This window comes from Somniosus microcephalus, chromosome 6, assembly GCF_052327205.1.
Source record: "Somniosus microcephalus isolate GS21.2 chromosome 6, FLI_Smic_1.0, whole genome shotgun sequence".
In the NCBI taxonomy this organism is placed as follows: Eukaryota; Metazoa; Chordata; class Chondrichthyes; order Squaliformes; family Somniosidae; genus Somniosus; species Somniosus microcephalus.
In genome coordinates, this window is record NC_140992.1 from 65,008,015 (window position 1) to 65,028,280 (window position 20,266).

The 20,266-nt window shown below is 38.4% G+C and overlaps 1 protein-coding gene across 5 annotated transcripts in view; it reads right to left on the reverse strand.

The window, feature by feature from the left end:
- The window catches only part of nlgn1 (neuroligin 1), a 798,160-nt gene that overhangs the window by 658,371 nt on the left and 119,523 nt on the right, over positions 1–20,266 (reverse strand). Inside the window, exon 1 of one of the 5 annotated variants that reach the window (XM_085990299.1) lies at positions 222–12,047. The exons of the other annotated variants lie outside the window; for them this stretch is intronic. Coding sequence (XP_085846425.1) covers positions 222–378 — 157 coding nt within the window. The 5' untranslated portion in view covers positions 379–12,047. Of the gene's footprint in view, positions 1–221; positions 12,048–20,266 lie in introns of those variants that run through there. 5 annotated transcript variants of the gene reach the window in all.

The window sequence follows — 20,266 nt, forward strand, 5'->3', positions numbered from 1 at the left end:
TCATTTCCTACTGTAGAAGAACACACATTTTATATTATTTAGAGGTGCAAGAAAAACATTTATAAACTTTTGTGCAGCCAGAACAGGATAAAGTACTAGACACCACTAACAAGCATTTCAGTGTCATGCGAGCTCCAATGGGAACAATCACAGGGTGTCCAGAATTGCAGTACAGTAACACCAATCTTACACAAAATCCTTCTAACAACAGAGAACTTAACTGCTCATGCTGGGTTCGAATGTCAATGGTTTCTGCATGCATGGAAAAGTAGCACAATTAGGAACAATGAACATGGAGGATAAGATAATTAAATGAGCACAAATCTTAACGCAGACCATGAATTTTATATTTTCCTCTTGACTAAGTTTTCCACACATTTTAATTTGCTGTGATTCTAGAATCTGAACTTTGACCCTTGCATGGTACCCATAAGAAAATACAACATTGCTATCCTTTGCCTCCTTATTTGTGAAAAGAGTTTTATAAACATTTTATTTCAGTGCAAGTGAACACTTAAAAGAATGATTAGATGTATCACGTTCAAGACCCTGAACAAATATGATCAGTTTTAGAAGCACCATGTGCAGTGGCTCAAATGATTGTTTTATCTAATAGCAATATTTTCTGCCAAATAAATCATTGATATTTTTAACAACAATACAAAAGTTAAAGCATTCAAGATTCTTCATACAGCAAATAAAAAAACAATTCTTGCTAATGATTTTAAATGAGGTAAATGATGAAAAAAATGCCTAAAACTAGGGGGAAGACTTGTCTGACAATGATTTGGGCACTACCACTTCTCTGAACTTTGTATTTAGTATACAACACGTTTACTAGTCTGACTATCACTTTTTCCAAAGGCCTCTAAGGAGTGTGGTTGAGAGTTCTGACAGTTTCATCTATTTCCAAGTATTCAAGCTTCTGTATCGCAAAATCAAAATCTGATAGCCGCAGCTCTGCAGTGGTTTGGTTGAAAGTAAATGAGGAAACATTTCCCATGATGCAGTAAATTGGGGGACAAATTGTGTTGTCTGAAAATTGCTGGAGCCTTCCAGTACTGTCTTGAATTTAAAATCACAGTTGACTTCCTGAAAGAATACTTAGTGTTATCAGTACATGTAAAATTGAATGTTTAATCTTCATAACACAACAACAACCCCATACTTTTGCACAAGTATATATTCAGAAATCAAAATGTGAGAGTACTATATTTAAAATAATTTTCAGCTTGACTTACTCTGCAGTCACGTTAAGATGAATCTACAATGTGTACAGTCCTGCCAATTCACATTAGATCAGGTATCATATTTGTTGAGTTCCTACCCTGCCCCACTTTGTAAGTTATTTTCTCCTTTCAATCTTTAGTTATGTTATGACGAATAATTATCACCAGCTCAGCAATATATGTGACACTCAATATCTGTTACACAGAATGCTGCACAGACTTCATTGCATTTGCCCATTCTCTTTCAGGTGTGTTTTGGACAGAATTACTGGGACTGCTCCCCAACACATCCCCAACATTAAGGGGGTGGGCAAAAGAAGCACCCCATTCCTATTACATAAATGAAAACGCTACCATCCACATTCTTAGAGTGCCTAATGTGGTAGATGTAACTGCGAAAAGCACATTTTCAACTCATCCATAAATATACCCGCATTAAACCTAGAAATAGATCTTTTCAGGTATACCCTGCATACGTTTCTTAAAGAAGAATACTTTCAGGATTTGTGCCCTATAAATTTGGACATAAAACAATCCACCAAAAAAAAATTAAACCTAAGAGACTACAGACAACACATGCAAACCATATACAATACTCAAAACAAGAGACCATTGCTAGTTACTTATGAGTAAACAATTCTCTTCGCTCATCAAAACACTTTTTCTACATCAGTACACAAATTCAGTACTCTGAAATAAATTGACAATATCTTCAGAACTGAAATAACATTAGCAAGAAAATGTATTCCTTTTCCTATAAGCCATTCACACCAACATTTATACTGTTATTACAATATGTAATAAAAAATATAGCCTTGTTGCTTCATTAAAAAACATGTAGTTAGTTCAGCAATTATTTAACACCCTCCAAATAGCTAAAAACAAAAGGACAGCATTGCAATTCATGGAAATGCACATCACAGTATTTGTGGTGGATAAGGGATAGAATACTGAATAAGCAGACACTGGAATACTAACTAAGCTAAATCTGGGCTATTTCCTTTCTTCAAGTCTTCAAAGCAGACTTATTGGCCCAAAAACTGCTGTAAAAATAGTGACAAGTTCACAGCGTCTGCACAAAAAAACGCAGCAATTTGTGGTGAGGAAAAGAGTATCATGAATTGCAAATCACCACAAATTGCTGGACAATTTGCCGTTAGCCTTGCAAAACGGGAACTCACCGTCAATCTCTTCATGCGTCTCACAAAATTTCTGGATTTGCACCATAAATACGAAGTAATCTCATAAGATCCCTGTTAATGCCGTGATTTATGGCCCTGACCTTGGGGGCCCAGTAAGGGAACAACAAACTATGGAGTCTCACTCCTGCAGGTAGTAAATTGTTCCTGGAGGTTGTTCAAATATTTTTTTTTCTAAATTTCTTACTTTTCCTTTCTGTCTCTTTTTTCTCTCTCTCTTAATCCAGTCTTTCTTTCCCTATCTTTATTTCTTTTTCTGTATCTAATTTGACTCGAATTCGCCCTATTTTCTTCTCCGTCATTCCCTCTGTTTCTTTCTCTATCCTTAAATTTCATTGGTTATGGAGATAGGCCATTGGATGGTTCCAGATGCTCTGTTACCAATCCACATTTCCAGCAATTTGTGGCGCAAAATAATGCAACCTGAAGGGTGAGGAAAAAATCCAATTCACACACTCGCTGTGCCACTCCAGCAATTTCTGGGACAACGTGATAGACATACTTGGCAACAATGTAACTTCTGACACCAGGACTAGGGATTGCGTTAGAACTAAATGGTTCATTTGAAGCACAAGAATATCTGTTGCAAAAAGAGCATGAACAATTACAAATTTAAATCAACCTGTTTCTATGCAAGGTTGACTTTATTTGACTACTAACTCAATTAAAGAAAAATTGTGATTGCCAGAATCAATTTCACAGTCTGTATAAATATAGGTCTGAACCCTTTATTAGTTTTAAAAGCAAATTACAATGATGTTTCTAAAATTGTAATAAGCAAGCAGGCAAAATGAAACCAATGTCAAACACAAGAAATTGGCACTGCACTAAAGAATAGTTCTGTTAGACTGTAGATTTCCAATTGCATTCCATGATGTTTTGACATTCTAATAGCATTTACAGCCTAGCATATCAATACAGAGCTGTGAGACTTTAGAATTGCATTTTTTGGAGTTAGAAGAGGGGTTCCAGAGGAATATGAGGAATTGAAGCAGAAATTTAACAATTGTAGAAATGAATTTTAAGACTACCTTAGAAGATATGAAAAGGAAGTATAACTTTACGAGATAAAGGAAAAATAAAATGCCAAAACTACAATCACAATGGCTGAACAAGGCTATGAATTATATTATTTGAAAATATATACTTGGAAAAGAGATGCTGATGAGCAATGAGAATAATACAAGAGGGTAAAAAGGAAAATAGAAAGGTAAACTATTAACAGGAGCAACAGAAATATTTTGTGATCCGAGATGTTAATAAGAGTGTTAAAGACCAGATATGCAAGTAGAAATTCTGCAGCACCATTGCACCCGCAGAAGTGTGGCAGGGTAGAACTTCTACCTATTCTTATGACCTGCCACTGACCCCTTCCCAAATCCAAGGGACAGGATTATTTAAATAATAATCAGATGCCCATACCTGAAGCAGTGTAACAGGGCCACTCAACACATGGGGGCAGCAGAACTTGGGCTAGCATCCTGCTACTTTGAGAAGGGGAGCCCGAGACCCAGATTGGGCCAAAGACAATAATATTTTCATTTACCCTTAGAGAACAAAGAGTCCACTCACTTGCTGGAGCTTTCATTACACCCAGCATGGGACTTGCATCTCCTCAAAGCAGACACGGGTCGCACTGGCCGTATCAGGGATGTTTTAAATCAGAATTCCTGAGAAAGCCCGAGAACGTTCCCCTTAACATTGCCAAAGTTCTTCAACAACTTAATGGGATGACAGAAGAAGCACCAAAGCCCCGGATCATAATTTGCTGGACAGCCTTAAATCCATAGAGGTTTACAGCAGCGAAGGAGATAATTTGGGCCATCATGTCTGTGCCAGCTCTTTACTGGAACAATCCATAAATAATCGTATAGACTTGTATTTTCCTCTGTTTCAAATATTTATCAATTTTCTCTTAAAAGATGTAATGATCCCTGTCTCAACTACTCCCTGTGGCAACACATTGGGCTGGATTTTGATACTGGAGGCGTGTAGGAGGTGGGACTACAACTTTTGGGGTTGTAGCCCCGCCTCCATCGAGTTGTGGCCAACCCACGCGATTTTCACTTGATTGAACTTGTTGAGCCCAGCAGGCCAATTAAGGGCTACCCGGCAACAGGTGATGTCACAGATTGACATTTCATCTGTCAAGAGCTTTTGACAGATGTAATATCAGCGTTTGACAGCTCTTTGAAGCTGTCAAACACTGACAATCTGTACACTAAGTTAATTCCTTTCTCTCAGGCTGTCAAACACTGACAATCTGTACACTAAGTTAATTCCTTCCTCTCAGGCTGATTTAGAGATCTTTCCAGAACAGAAAGCTGAATGCTGCAACTTTTGGCAGCTCACGGCCATTCTGCTTTCTGTGCCGGTGAGATGAGGGACTCCCGCGACCTGAAGGAAGGAAGGCTGTAAAGGTCGGGTATCCGCCTCCTTTGAAACTGGCATGGAGGCGGGTTGGGTTCGTGCCCCCCGATTTCGCGATTTTAACCCCCCACACGCCTCCGATCCCGCCTCCACGGCCCAATGAAAATCCTACCCATTGTGTTCCAGCCACATTCTGTGTGAAGACATTTCTGCTAACTTCCCTCTTCATTCTCTTAGTGATAATTTTTAAATTTGAGTTAAGAAATATGAAGGGAAATCATACAATTCTTGGTGTGTATTATAGGCCACCAAACAGTGGAGATGAGCTAAAAGTGAAGATCTGCAGATAGTTTCAGAGAGCTTTGGAAGAACAATAATATTGACGATTCTAACTATCCCAAGATAGACTGGAATAAATGGAAATGCAAGTGATCAAAGTGATTAGAATGTATCCAGGACTGCTTCCTATATCAGTATGTTTCTCAGCCAAAAAGGAAAGAAGCATTGGCTGATTTAGTACTGGAATATTAAGTGGGGCAAATAACTAAGTACGTTGTAAGACTAGGAAAACAATTGAGACATAGTGACCATAATATAGTTAGATTTCATACAAGAATAGAAAAGGATAATGAAGAGTCAAAGATAAGGGTGCTAGACTGGAAAAAGGCCAAGTTCAGTGAGATAAAAGAGGATCTGGCCCAAATTAACAAGGCAAAAAAATTAATTTAAGAGGGGCAGAGATCTTGCAGATTCAGTCACAAATTAAACTCCTTCCCCCCGTTGGAATTAAGATATGTTCTTTAAGAGATACAGTAGGTAGAAATATTTAGGATGGGGCTGGGATTGAGATTATGCCAGACATATTAAATGAATTCTTCACAAATGAAGGCTGTGAATAAATTCTGGATTAAGCCAGATCAAGCCCAAGATTTTCTTGTCAATGTGCAACATACGTGGAGGTCAGTTAGACATATGTTATAAAGCAACTTAAAAAGTTAAATCTCTAGAGCACCGAGTTGGAACCTCACTCAGAAATGAGACATTCCTGGGATGAAAAATGGGAACATTCATATCAGCACACTAAGAATGCTTTTCCAAGGCTAGAGGACAGAGGTTGGCCTCTTGTTGATTTTTGTCAGCAAACACAGGTATGCTGATTGAGCCCTCAAAAGGCTGATTGGCAGCATTTCACACTAACGTATGGCATATGTACATAACTGATATGGAGGAGGGTATTCTTTATAATACTATAAATTTTCTTGATATCAACAAACTATATGACTAATGCAAACAGACTGACAGCATGCAAATGTGCCTGTACAAATTAAATGGATGAACTAAGGAATGGCAAATTGATTTTACTGTAGATAAATGTGGATTAGTCCACACTGGATTATTAAACATGAAACACATCTGAATAGATAGCTATTAACAAAATTGGAAAAGAATAAATGGATTTGAGTGTGATTATTCACCATTCACTAAAACTACTACTTACATCAACTGTGCTTTCAGTACTTTAAAGATTTATATCATGTCGCCTGTCACTGCTTTTTTGTCCAATGAAAACAAGTTGAGTTATGTAAGCTCCTCTTCATAATTTTGTATTTTAATTTCCAGAAGTTTTGAACTATCAAAGTCCTTTTAAAGGTTGAGTGCCTAAAACTGCTCACAATGGTTCAATTTAACTCTCACCTTTGATTTATATAAGGTTCTGAAAACTTGCTTTGACTTATGGCCAAGATTAACAATTTAATTGGTTGAATGGTTTTCTCTCATTCTGTACTTTCATACATTAAGCTGTCAATGCAGAGAAACTGCTTGAATCAGTTTTAGAATGCACCATGTGATTATGTGTGATGACTACCTATAGTCACATATTGTTTTTATTATCACTGCAGATAGTTATGAAGTTGGTAAAGAATAGAAACGGACCATCATGCATGTAATAAATTCAAGTAACTAGGGCAACTCAAAACAAACAAAATCTCTATTCTCTGTGAACCGAAGCTGTTCTTTTTCCAAAGCACTGAGTTTCTTGATTTATTTCTATTCACAATTAGAACATTTTTCCCTTTTCCATCCAAAGCAACTCTGTGACTTTAATATATTTTCAAATATTTACTTTTTGTGCACTTTGTGACAAAATAAAATTTTATTTCAGATTATGGCACAGGATATTTTGTTCAAAATAATAACAAGCAAATCAGGACATCTTACTGCTGGATTTTTGTTAAAACCACTACATGAACAAAATGATTAAATGGATTCCTAGAATAGAGTAGAATACCATCACAAGATTTATGTAGACATAACAGACACTGATGAAGACAGTTTTTTATGGCCTAAAATGAAAGTTATAATTCCATATTATTCATATATTCTAATGACTAGAGTGACATCTCAGGTCCCGCAACAAAGACTGAAATGGCAAGTGTTATATAATCACATCATTGTTTAAGTAAACAATTACAAATAAAAATGTATTATTATCTCTCAGCCCAGGAACTTCAAAGATGGAGCACTGGACTTTCAAACAGGAAATTGGACTTCGAATCCAAATGTCAATGAAATTTACATTCAGGTTATCTATAGGGTTAGGGGAGTGGGTACAGAGTCTTACAATAAGTTTGAGGGTGGAAGGAAGAGAAGAGAAAAGGGAATTCTGGCCAGGGCAGGATATTCTCCTCTGCCATCTTTGCTTAAACAGGTCTCCCAGCAGGGTGACCAAGACACCGACAGTGCCTGCAGAGATATCTGTGAGCTAACCTTTCTAATTGTTCTAATCAAGAAGAATTATGTTGTTATAAGGATTTCACTTTTGAGAGGAATGAAGGGTGGAAAGAAAGAAGGTTGCAAATACAATTTTGTTTTGTTTGCTTGCTTTTTGTAAAAGTCATCAGGAAAACAACTCTGCTTTCTGATTTGACTAAAATACATAGTACAAATTCATGGCAATTCATGTACTAACAATAAGATGACTGAATCAACTCTAAACAATATGTGGCATACTGGAGAATGAAAATATTTCTGTTGGATTACAAAGTCAACCCTTTAAAACCTAGTAATCAATTTACCCACTTTGATAATCACTGTCCTTTTGAAGTGTTTTTATATAGCCTGCTGTCTGTGTTCATTGTCTTTTTCATGAAATATAAAAGATGCAAACTTTAGGAAATCACAGGGATTTGTACTGGGAGGATGTGACTCTAAATGCAATTTGCATGGAACAAACAAACAAAGTTCCATGTAATCAAATAATCAAGGCATGATTACAGTAAACATCATGCATCTGTGTGCACTTCCTGTTAAGAATTTATAATGGGAAATAAAAGTTATGTCCACATTTATAATGGAAACTGCCCATGTAAACAGGTCAGGCTGCAATTACGCCCTGCTGCCAGTGGAGCCACAGTGCTACCACTGGTGGAAGGCTATAATTGCAGCATGAAAAGTTTACATAGGTTTCCATTATAAATGTAGAATGTATCACGGAACTATAAAAAAGACAGAATACATGACTTTAAAATGGAGACTGAATTACAGTTGCGCACCCATGTCCAATTATCCGGTGCCCTCTAACCCCGCTTCGTATGAAGACTAGAATCATAGAATAGAATGGTTATAGCACAGGAGGCCATTCGGCCCTTCGAGCCCATGTCAGCTCTTTGCAAGAGCACTTCAGTCAGTCCCACTCCCCCACCATTTCCCAGTAGCCCTGAAAATGTTGTTCCCTTCAGGTGCTTATCCAATTCCCTTTTGAAAGTCACGACTGAATCTGCCTCCACCACCCTTTCAAGCAGTGCATTCCAGATTATCCACTCGCTGCATAAAAAAGTTTTTTCTCATGTCGTCTTTGGTTCTTCTGCCAAATCACCTTAAATTTGTGTCCTATGGTTCTCGGCCCTTCCGCCAATGGGAACAGTTTCTCTCTATATACTCTGTCTAGACCCCTCATGATTTTGAATACCTCTATCAAATCTCCTCTCAAACTTCTCTGCTCCAAGGAGAACAACCCCAGCTTCTCCAGTCTATCCACATAACTGAAGTCCCTCATCCCTGGAACTATTCTTGTAAATCTTTTCTGTACCCTCTCTCAGGCTTTCACATCCTTCCTAAAGTGCGGTGCCCAGAATTGGATACATTACTCCAGTTGAGGACGAACCAGTGTTTTATAAAGGTTCATCGTAACTTCCTTGCTTTTGAACTCTATGCCTCTATTTATAAAGCCTAGGATCCCGTATGCATTTTTAACCACTTTCTCAACCTGTTCTGCCACCTTCAACGATTTGTGCACATATATGCCCAGGTCACTCTGTTCCTGTAGCCCTTTTAGAATTGTACCCTTTAGTTTATATTGCCTCTCCTCATTCTTCCTACCAAAATGTATCAATTCGTACTTTTCTGCAACTACAGTTGGGCTTGACTCCGTGTGTGCAATGCTTTGGGAGATTGAATAATATCTTTAAAATATTGCATCTGCAACACATATCCTGTCAACCTTTCCATTCTAAATTCCTATATCCATGTTTATAATGGACACTGCCTATGCAACCTTGTATAATTAATATATTACAAAATATTCCTGGAATCTCACTTCTGATGAAGGGTCACAAATGAAATGCTAGGGCTGATTCCTGACCAGCTGTTCCTGATGGAGTGGCACTCACAGGAACAAAGAAATCAAGCATTGGGGGTCTGCAATTTCCCAACTAGTGCTCCCTGAAAGCTCTCCTCCTTGCCCTGAACACCTATTTATCAGCCCTAATAAACTATCTTTATTTCAGATACTGTAAATTTCCAGCATGCAAGAATAAAAGAAGTTGTTTTGCAGTAGAAATAGCGATGAGGCTAACAGCTGTTACTGTTATTAAAGTGTAAATTGGACAGCAACTTCCAGTGACCACACATGTGCAGTTAAACATGGAAATCAGGAAGTTGTTGCCCTGCTCCTCCAGAAGCTGCGCTATAACAGTTTCTCGCCGGGAGACTCAGCAGTGAAGTACATGAAACGCGTGAAGTTGCTGTACTTACATGATAGATACACACTAAACTTGCCAGAGAAAGTTAGGGCTTGTCCATTCCAGTGTAAGTAGTTTTCAAACGGCATGTTAAGTCTTAATTATTGCCAATAAACCTCTCTAGCACTGAAAATTTACTTTTACAAGTGTGGAGTCTCCTTCCTTCAGCTGTTAATTATTGTTGGAGATTTAAACAATCTCTTTTTCTCTCTTTCTTAATCCCATCTTTTGTTCCCTCTCTTTATTTCACTTTCTGTACATGATTTGGCATTGAATTAAATATTCTTGGATTAATTACATAAAATTTACAGCACAGAAATCAGCCCAGCAGATCTATGCTGGTGTTTATGCTCCACATGAGCTAACTGAAACTTCCTGGTTCAGACTCTGCACGGCACAGTAAGGATTCTTCAATCTAACTGGTTAAGGAGATACACATTTGTTTGCCCTGTTGACACAGATACCAGCTCCCTGTAGAGGGCGCCATGCCAAAATAGCTTTCTAATCACAGCAAGTTCCAGTGCAAAAGCCCATAGAAAGCATGTGGGCAAGTGTAGTGAACGACAGGTGCTGTTTGTTCGCAGCTAACCGCAAAATCCGGCCCATTAGTTGAAATCCATAATACAGTACAAATCAGCTTATAATATTCCATAATTCTGGAAATTAAAGATATTCCAAGAAGGGATAAACCGACAGTCACTATTACTTTGGTAGTGTAGCTACTTATCTGGCAGTGATTTGCAATGTTAGGATTAATACATTTTGAATGCCAATTTGTGCACACATTAAAAGACTATTAATTCTTTAATTGGCATAGACATAGGCAGTGGTTATACCTTTTTAAAAAAAGAGTCAGATTGGCTTTTCGTTCACTCATATAGACTCTTGCTTCCACCCATTTATTAGACTGCATTGTACTCTTAGGATGTTCATCAGTAGTGAAAATGATCAGGCTATTTCTCAGTTAAATACGTTCACCTAAGGATGGGTGAATTTAATACAGTACATAAAGCTATCATTCTGGCTCACTGTCAGAGTAATTTTTCAGTGACTGCTTCCGAACAGCTTTGATGGGTGAGGGTATTAATTACAGTTGACTGTGCTCTATTATTGTTTGTTTTTGTCGTGCATGCACACTGTTTGGCATATGTCACAGATGTGTTTTTAAAGCACAGGGGTCAACAGTGCCTATTTTATTTCAGGATAATAAAAAAACAAGAGTATTGTCATCAACCATCTGCCACATAATTTACTAAATAAATGTAATTTTCAACAGCTTTTCTGGACTTCAATAAGGCCACAATTAGAAAAAATATAATGCACAGTTGTTTGCAGCAGACAGTTACGGGTTTACCACCCAACATCTGTATTGAAACATGAAAATGCTTGCCAGGCAGGTTGTAGCCAGTGTCATATATACACTTGGCCTTTCGTTATGAGCATGCAATGCTGATCCGGACATTCGAACTGGGAACTAGAGCTGCAGGGGTTTTAAAAAACTAAAACTATTTTAGAAAAAGTTGCACAGAATATAATTTTTACATCTATTTATACATAATGACATAAAATTTCCACCTTGCAATTACACATTTCATATAGCTGAGCACAAATAAATGTGTATGAAGCTTGAGCAATCAGGTTAATTCGGACTTCTGCGTAAGCTTAGAGGGTCTCAAATTTAGGTTCTTTAAATCAGAATTCTGAATTCTAAAGTCATGAAGCAAGCAAAAAGCAGTTCTCATTCACACACTTATACAAAATGAATATATGCTTATGATGTTATTACCCAAGGAAAAACTCCCATTCCTACTGGGGGAGGAGAGAAGCTGTGTAACACTGGCGGCACACTATGTTACAGCTTGCCATGAACAGAGGGACAACCAGTAAACTAAGACAAGAGTATATATAAACAAGGCGAATGTATATTTATAAACTCAGGGATATACCTGTTTATACACTGTATGAATGGAACCGCGTTTATGTGTTCAACCATAAATGTATTTTGATGCTTTGGCAACATAAGATGTACCTTATCATGCCAATAAAGCGATTTGTATTGTATTGTATGGGCAAGAATTACAATCATTTTAACTTCTTGACAACACACTTCTGAGGACCTATGCTGAGGAGCTTGAGTAGAAACACAAGCACACCCACACAATGAGGCTACAGAAATGAGGAGGAATTTCTTCACCCAGAGAGTGGTGAACCTGTGGAATTCTCTACCACAGAAGGCAGTAGAGGCCAATTCATTAAATATATTCAAGAAGGAGTTGGATATATTTCTTAAGGCTAAAGGGATCAAGGGGTATGGGGAGAAAGCAGGGACCGGGTACTGAATTTGGATGATCAGCCATGATCACATTGAATGGCGGAGCAGGCTCGAGGGGCCGAATGGCCTACTCTTGCTCCTATCTTCTATGTTTCTATGTTTTTATGCATCACCCATTCCCAATAGGCTATTAGGGATCAGACTGACACATATCTTTGACCAAATTTGAACATTCAAAGATTAAAATCAATTGACCCAAGACATGCTTTGAATTTGATTCACTTGTACAAACATACTTGAATTGCCTGACTCACACTTACTTCGCATAGTAACATGTAATCATGCGAAGTAACGGCAGTGGAAGGACTCCTTCGAGAAATTCGTTCCTAATGAGCGGGGCAGGTGTCGGGCTTGCCCCTCTCAGGATTCTTCTCGAAAAGCAAGTATTTCATTTTTTTTTTAAAAACCTTCGTGTGGAGCTAGGAGGAGCAGCAGTGCTCCCATTACTCCACAGTCATTGTGATAGCGCCACCCCCTCCCCCCACCCCCCATAGCCCTCCCTAACTCCCCTCTGGGACTAATCTGAGGACCACTGCTGGCAAGGCAGGCAGCCCTAAATCTTAAAACAGGCCTATCTGAATTTTTACCCCATGAATAACTTTTGATCACTAATATTTTCAATAGTTTCCAAGGCAAATAATTAAGGTGATTCACAAAAGCAGAAACATTCATTGATTTCCATGACCTTACCAAATATATGATGCAACTTACATAATTTTTAGGCAATTAGTGTTTGGCATTTAACATAATAGCAGTGCAAACGTTTGATTGTTGCTATGTTTTATTATTCTAAATTTGTGAAACTATATTTTAACCTTGCTGCGGTTGTCAATTTTTACAGTTTTCTATTGCATAACTATCATAATCCCATACTTTAAATTGATAGAAAAATACTCCACAAAATTGAAATATTAAATTGTTAAACATAGCACAGTAAAAGACTGAATTATTACAGATTCAAATGGCAGGTTAGTGGATGACAAAGTAAAACATGAAAAAGACAATAGGTGAATAATTATTCGGCAAATAAACAACTAAGCATTATTTTATTATATATGTGATTACTGCATCACAAAGCTCTGTAATCAATGCCTATTAAGGAACGTTATGACTAAAGTGTAGGACTGAGAAAATTCAAGATAGAATTAAAGCAGCTATTGGACAAATATAAATGTGCTGCAGTAAGTCAAATGTGAGTAAAACCTCTCATGACAATATACCATTGCACCTGGTTGTCTGAATATTCATTTAATTAAAAAAAATATTGTCAGCAGCACAAGAAAAAAATGGATTCACTTTTCTGAAGAACCAACTCAGCCAAAGGTCAACATCACTGACAGATTGGGAGTGATTTTAACCCCATGCCCAACGGAAATCAGGCAGGTAGACAGTTAAAATGCCCCAGGTTATTTACCCACCGGTAAGCTGCCTGGATCCTGCCGGCCACGATTTTCACTCAGGCTTCTGGACAGGCGCCTAAGCCATCCACCCAAAGCTGGTGGGGTCCACTTTTAAATATGCAGATCGGGATCCAATGACGTAATCGGGTCAGAACTACGATTTTAACTTAGACCTTAACAGGGAAGTCGCCGAAACTTGCCTGGAGTTAAAATCAACCCCAATCTGAGGAACTATCATCAGCTCAGTTACATAAATTACATTTCGGACTAATTTTTATGTTCATCCTAAAAATGACGAGTGACAAACTTGTTAAATTCTGGAAAGTTATACATCCTTTCTGAATTTTGTTACAAGCTTTGAGCACTAGAAAATATATCATGTTTATTGCCATATTTATATTGTTTAGCTTAATGCTCAATAAAATGTTTCTCTCATGTTATGGACTGACTATCAAATCTGATTTTTGTAATGTCTGCCCAATACAGCACATAATTTATGCAAAAATATGCAAAACATGTGAGTCTGCAAATATAATGAATATGAAATTAGGATTTTGAACTAGTGTTAATATATATAAGCTATCAATATGTTATCTTGGTAATTACTCATAATGTTCATTTCCCATTCTGTTATATTTTAAAGATTTTTCTTATAGTCCAAGGCCTAGAAATTGAGTTTGCGCTGCGCCAGGGCTTTAGCGCCGGAAGTTAGCGCCGGCGCTAAGTCCCTTTGCGCGCGCCAAAAATTCAGTAGCGCCGCGCCCAAACGGCTGCCGGCGCTACTGAAGGGTTTTAGCGCCTGAAAACTGGCGCAACGCGCCGCATAGCGGCGCCCGCTGCGGTGCGGCAGGCTCGGGAAGTGCAGGCCTCCTCCTTCCGTTAAGGAGGAGCTGCCTGCACCCGGCCGCGGCCCGCGCAAATCTCTTCAAAAATGAGCCCGGCACCTCGGACAAGTGCCGGGCTTGCATCTGTTCCGGGGGGAGGGGGGGAGAAGTCCGGGGAGGGAGCTGCGGGCAGGCGGCCGGCGGGAAAGCGGCCGGCCGCCGCGGGGCCTTTAATGCGCCGGCGCAAACACATGTTGGACTCTGTTGCCAGAGTCTTAGTTGCGGCTGCCACGGGCGAGGCGGCCACAACTGAATTTCGGTGCTGGGGCCCGTCGGCATGGCAACCGGGACGCTGCGCACACCGATGACGTCATCGGTGCCGGCGCAGCGCTACCGGTGCAACGCCGCTTTAGGGCCCCAGGGAATTTTTGAACTGGCCATAACTCTGGCGCTAGTCCCTCTAGCGCCTCAAAAGCGGCGCTAAGGCTAGTGAATTTCTAGGCCCAAGTCTTATGCCAGCGATTGATCTAATTTAGATCAATTTCTCAGGACTTTTTCTAAATTATGATATATAAAATAAAAACTGCATATAAATAAACCTTCAGTTTGCTCAAGATTGTCATAGCAATTCTTCCACAATAATGATAAACTATATCAACATTACTTTGATTTTACTTCAGAGTTGAATAACTTTCCAATGTCACAAGTTGACCTACAAATGTGTCAATATATATGTTCATGACCTATTAGAAAACAAAACACAACTTCTGTTAAATTCAGTAGAATTTTAATTTGATAATAAATTCAATACATTTTATGATTATATTCATTCTATTTTACGTTGTGATGGATCTGTGCTCTAGGGATGTCAATGCTAAGCACAGAGAAATAGAACAATTGTTACTAAATATCAATATCAACCACTCTCAGCTCAGATATATCATAGGTTAGACACAGAGCAAGGTTCCCTCGATTTTGTCCTAATGATGTACCTCAATCTAAACCTCTGTACAGCAGCCCCAACTAAACCAGTATGACACATTTCCAGCACAAGTCATCCATATAATGTCAGAATAAGCCTACCAATTAGTGCTGTACTATGGGCAGGTTTGAACAGTCAATTCACACCCACTTGCACTGGATTAAGAACAATCAAACTTCAGGGAAGAGAAATTTCATTCCGTCAAACTGGATTAGATTCAAACCTAGATCCCAAGGAACAGTAGGAGTGATTCCTCACTCCCAATGAAGAGTTGCGGTCACAGAAAGCGCAGGTCAGAGCAGTGGCGCTACAGTGTTATAGCTCTAACTTCAACCCACGCTGCCTGAGAGTGCAGCTTCCCCGCTGGGAGACTGGGATTGCAAAATCAACCCTAATAAGCTAACCCACACAGGCCCCACTAAAATAAGTTTTTAAGGATTCACACAATTCGGAATTTTTTAAAATAATAATGAAAATACACAGTAAATAGAGGAAAAAAATCATCCTGTTATTTAATATCAATTCATATTGGCATTTATTAATTAGAATGTTTCTGATAGTCGATGACTAGGAGAGCAGTTTCTTGAAATATGCTGGCTTGTGAGAACTAAATAACCATTGTAGCTTGGTCAAGTACAGTAAGGATGTCATTAGTGGCATGATGTCTTTTGTGCTAAATTGCACCACTGGATTTGGAAATCAAATGTCACTCTATTGATGCTCATTAGGGTGAGGGATGACAGCTCCAGAGAGCTGAGCAGTTTTTTTTCCCCTTGGATTGTGTCACAGAGCAAATATCTCAATTTTCCACATGTTCAAACTAAGCACCTTCGAAATGGATGCATTAGGGATAGTTCTAGGCTGAGTCATCTTTCTGAAGATTAGATGGTGGTTACCTAAAATCATTTACCGTGTCATTCTGAATAGCTACAAGTGACAGGTGGCTTTTATCATCTACAGCAGTATAATAGAGCTGATCACAACACAGGACTGGTTAACAGAAAACTTCACCAAATCTACAAAACAGGAGTCTCAAAGCATTCATAATTGAACAGATAAAATTAGAACTTTTTAAAATTTAGTTTGTCTTTCTTACCTTCCTCCCCACTCCCCTATAAATTTTAAAATTTACTCCCTGCTAGTTCTGTATATTTTCCAAAGCTATGTACCATTCTCCACTGTGGAAGACATACAGCCTGCTCCCAGTCCTCTGCAAACATCAGTCTGAATCAGACACTAAGAGACATAGAACTGCAATGCAGTTTGACTTGCCTTCCCATTTTTCTTTCTTCCCTCCAGTGGAAGTGCTTTGTTTCCACTTGGAAAATTCCCAATGAATCACCAGACCTGAAAGAACTGAACGGCATTTATTGTGAATTTTAGCCCACCAGAATTGTATCATCACTGCCTCACATCAACAACATTTATGCATGAGAGAAAAAGAAAACCTGTGTGTTTGTTACTGTCTCAGTATAGGACTCCTGAGATTAATGCAGTATCCTAACTTGTTTTCTTCTATCGACACCAAGATTTCTATAATTAGGAGTTGCTGTAGTGGACAAAATGACTGGCGAAAACAACCAACCAAACTCAAATAGCTTTGATGTGAGGAATTCAAATGTGTAAATATTTTCAGTCTATTTAAATCTCCCCAACAAATTCAGGTTTATATCAGGCAGGATTGAAGTTTAAAACAGTAATTTTAAGCAATACAGTATGGGGTAGAAATTGCTCCTTGCACCCGTTTTCCAGGCAGAAAACGGGCAAAAAGGACCAATTTCAGGGAACAACATCCTGCTCCCGATTTGTGACTGCATTACGGTTGCCGCCATATTGGTAAAGGCGGCTTTGTTAGGCCTGTTGAATGTGCTAAGGAGGGCCTAACGCCCATTTAAGGAACCTTCTGGGAAATTTGTTGCCGCTGAACAGAACACAGTAATCAATAAAACCTACATTTAATAAAAGTTCAGATATTTGTGCTATAAATTATAAGAATTATATAACAACTATTTTGCTAATTTAAAGATCAGAAATGCCATAAAACTACAAAGTAAATATCTGAAGGAAACAAGAATATCACATTTGATTGGATTGATTTGAATGTTACGGACTTGTTCCATATTTCTATGGTGAAAAAGCTATAATCAGAAACCAGTAAAAGCCCAAGAGAAGAGCTTTGCAGCTTTGAGAACAGCTCAAGAAAAGTATAGCACAAGCAAATGTAAAACATTTGCAACAAAGCCTAGTAAGGTTCTTTGTAGACACATAATGCAAAGAAAGTGTCGTCCTTGGTTTTTATTTGAAGCTCTGCATGGAGGTCAAAAACCCAATTGCAACTTAGAACAAAACCATGTTATGCAGAAAGGCATCAAAGCTCATTACTGGGTCAGTCTGAAAACCTCTCAGCAATCTCTGGAAAGAAGAACAACTGAATGTACTAGTTGTTCATGCAATGGTTTTTATGAAATGTTGTCCGCAAACCGAGGACAACCAGGAGTGATTTGCAGAGAAACAACCAAAACAAACTGCTTTGTATCAAATCCAAAGCATCCTCCTGTATCAACTTTTTTGGAAATTACAATTATGTTAGTTTTTCAGAATGTCTAAAATGCGAAGAACATGAAAAAACAAGGGAAATTCATTATGAAGACGAGAAAAAAACTCAAATACCATTCCAGAATAGAATTTGTTTGTTCAGAATCCAAGAATAAAGTAAACCTACTCAACTACATAAGAGAGTCAGTTTGTCACACAAAACATCCACCAGGACGTCAAGTTATCATAGGAGTTCTTAAGGACTGCAGGCACGTGAGTTCAGATCTTCTTTACCAATGTCAACAAAGAGATGCACAAGAACTGTCCATGGTGATGACCTTCAACTTTTCATCTCTCACATTGTTGAAGTATTATGGGCCGGAATTTGTTGTGGGTAATAACGGCGCTGTTATTACCCCTTTGAAACTGACCGCAACTTCAGGATGTAGCGCATGCGCATCTAAAAGTGGAAATCCTGAAGTTGGGGTCAGTCATTCATTGCTCTGACACTGGCTGCACTGTTCCCCAGCTCCCCGCCCCCCACATAGCTGGCAATCAGTGAAATCAGTGAAACTGACGAAAACTTGAGCTTTTCCGCAGTAATACCCCATTAAATTTTAGGCCTTGTTGGATTAGGTGTAACTAGGGTTTTAACAGCGTGCTGACTGCTAAACAAACATTATGGCCCTGAAAAACTAATTTTAATTTTGTGGAGTGTCAAATTTCTCCATTATGATAAAAATTACAATTAAGAAACTTATTTTAAAAATTAATCTTTTTTAAAAGTTTGTTCATGATTATTTTAGGTTCTACCTTATCCCGACGTGAGAGCCCCAATCTTTGTTTTGCTCTCTGTAACATTTTTAAAAAGTCAAGATAAAAGCAGGTTCTCATTTTCTGCTTCCCTGTCTGTGAGAATTCTGCATTGTGATTGGCTGCTTAGACAGCTTGTTGGCGTAAAAACGATCGTGTTAGGGATTCCCCAATATAGAGTGTTGCATTTAGGGTTAGGGTAACCCTAACCCTAAATCTCCTGCGCGTCAAAAAAGGCAAACCTTCTCGCCACAGAGATCACGAGATATCTCTGGGCAGCTTTTTTCGGGGGCAGCGGTGAACGCCTTTGCTTCTCCGCTGACTGCAAGTTCCAGGATATTGTTTTCCTTCTGTGGCTATATAGAATAGTATGCGCAAACCTCACTGTCAAGAACTGTGGCTGGAAACCCACCTTCACCACTCCATAACACAAGATGTTGGGAGTATTGCTCATACTCACGATTTTACTTTAATTGAACATTTAAATTCATAGTAAATATATACACACAAATTCACAGTATTTCACTGGCAAACACTGCAGTTGTTCCTGCTCAGTCTTCACTCAAAGGGAGATATGGAGCATTATAATGGCAGGTTGTCTCGGCGCTAGACACCAGTGAAAATAACTTTGCACTTTACTAATACTAAATAATTGGAAGAGAGATTCCTCCCTCCATCACTAAGGGAACAAGACTTGAAGGAACTGAAGCACAATGGAGTGGCCATATGGTCGGCAAGAGGGGTTTAAACTGCTAACAGCCATTTGAGATCAGGGTCAGACATTGGCAAGCATAATCACAAATTGTTAAAAACCATCAACTACCCATGGTAATGTTTTGGGTTTATATTTAACCAAAATTAAGTTAAAGATAGTAGTGATCCATAACAGAGATTAATAAGTATTAGTAATTGTAGCAGGCATTTCCACTCCTATGTAGCTATCTGAAAAGTTTCCTCTATTTTACTGTAGTAATTGTATGAACAAACATCCAGATATTCTTCCTTAACTACTTTGTGGGGTTCTTTTCTGCAAGACCATAACTGTCTTAAAAAATCAGGAATCTTCATTTATTTCAAATTGTACACAGATAAAATGCAAAGTAACTGACTTGCGGTGTCAGTGGTCCAAAAATAAAAAGTGTAGGAAGATAATTGTATTCATTCTGTAAAGTCATCATAACAAGTAAATAAAGTACAAGGTTTTCTTGTTATTGTTACAAAACTATTGTATTGGCAATTTACAAGCTAGGTTTTCACTGTCAGATTTATTGCCTTCATCAACCAGCCCACTGAAAGACTAAGATTTATATGCTACTTAAAATAACCCAAAGTGATCAGCCAAAACTGGATTCTTAAACAGCCAATGGCATTGTAAATGCAAATATCATTCATCCTCTTGAACACTCTTACAACTCTTTTGAAGTTCTCTATAAGAGTCACTTTTTGTATATCTACATTTTTCTGTAAAAACCACTGCGATTCTTTTACAAATGTTTCACTCACCCATTAACCCTGTCCTCACTGACCTACACAGACTCCCAGTCTCCTTTTCATTATCATT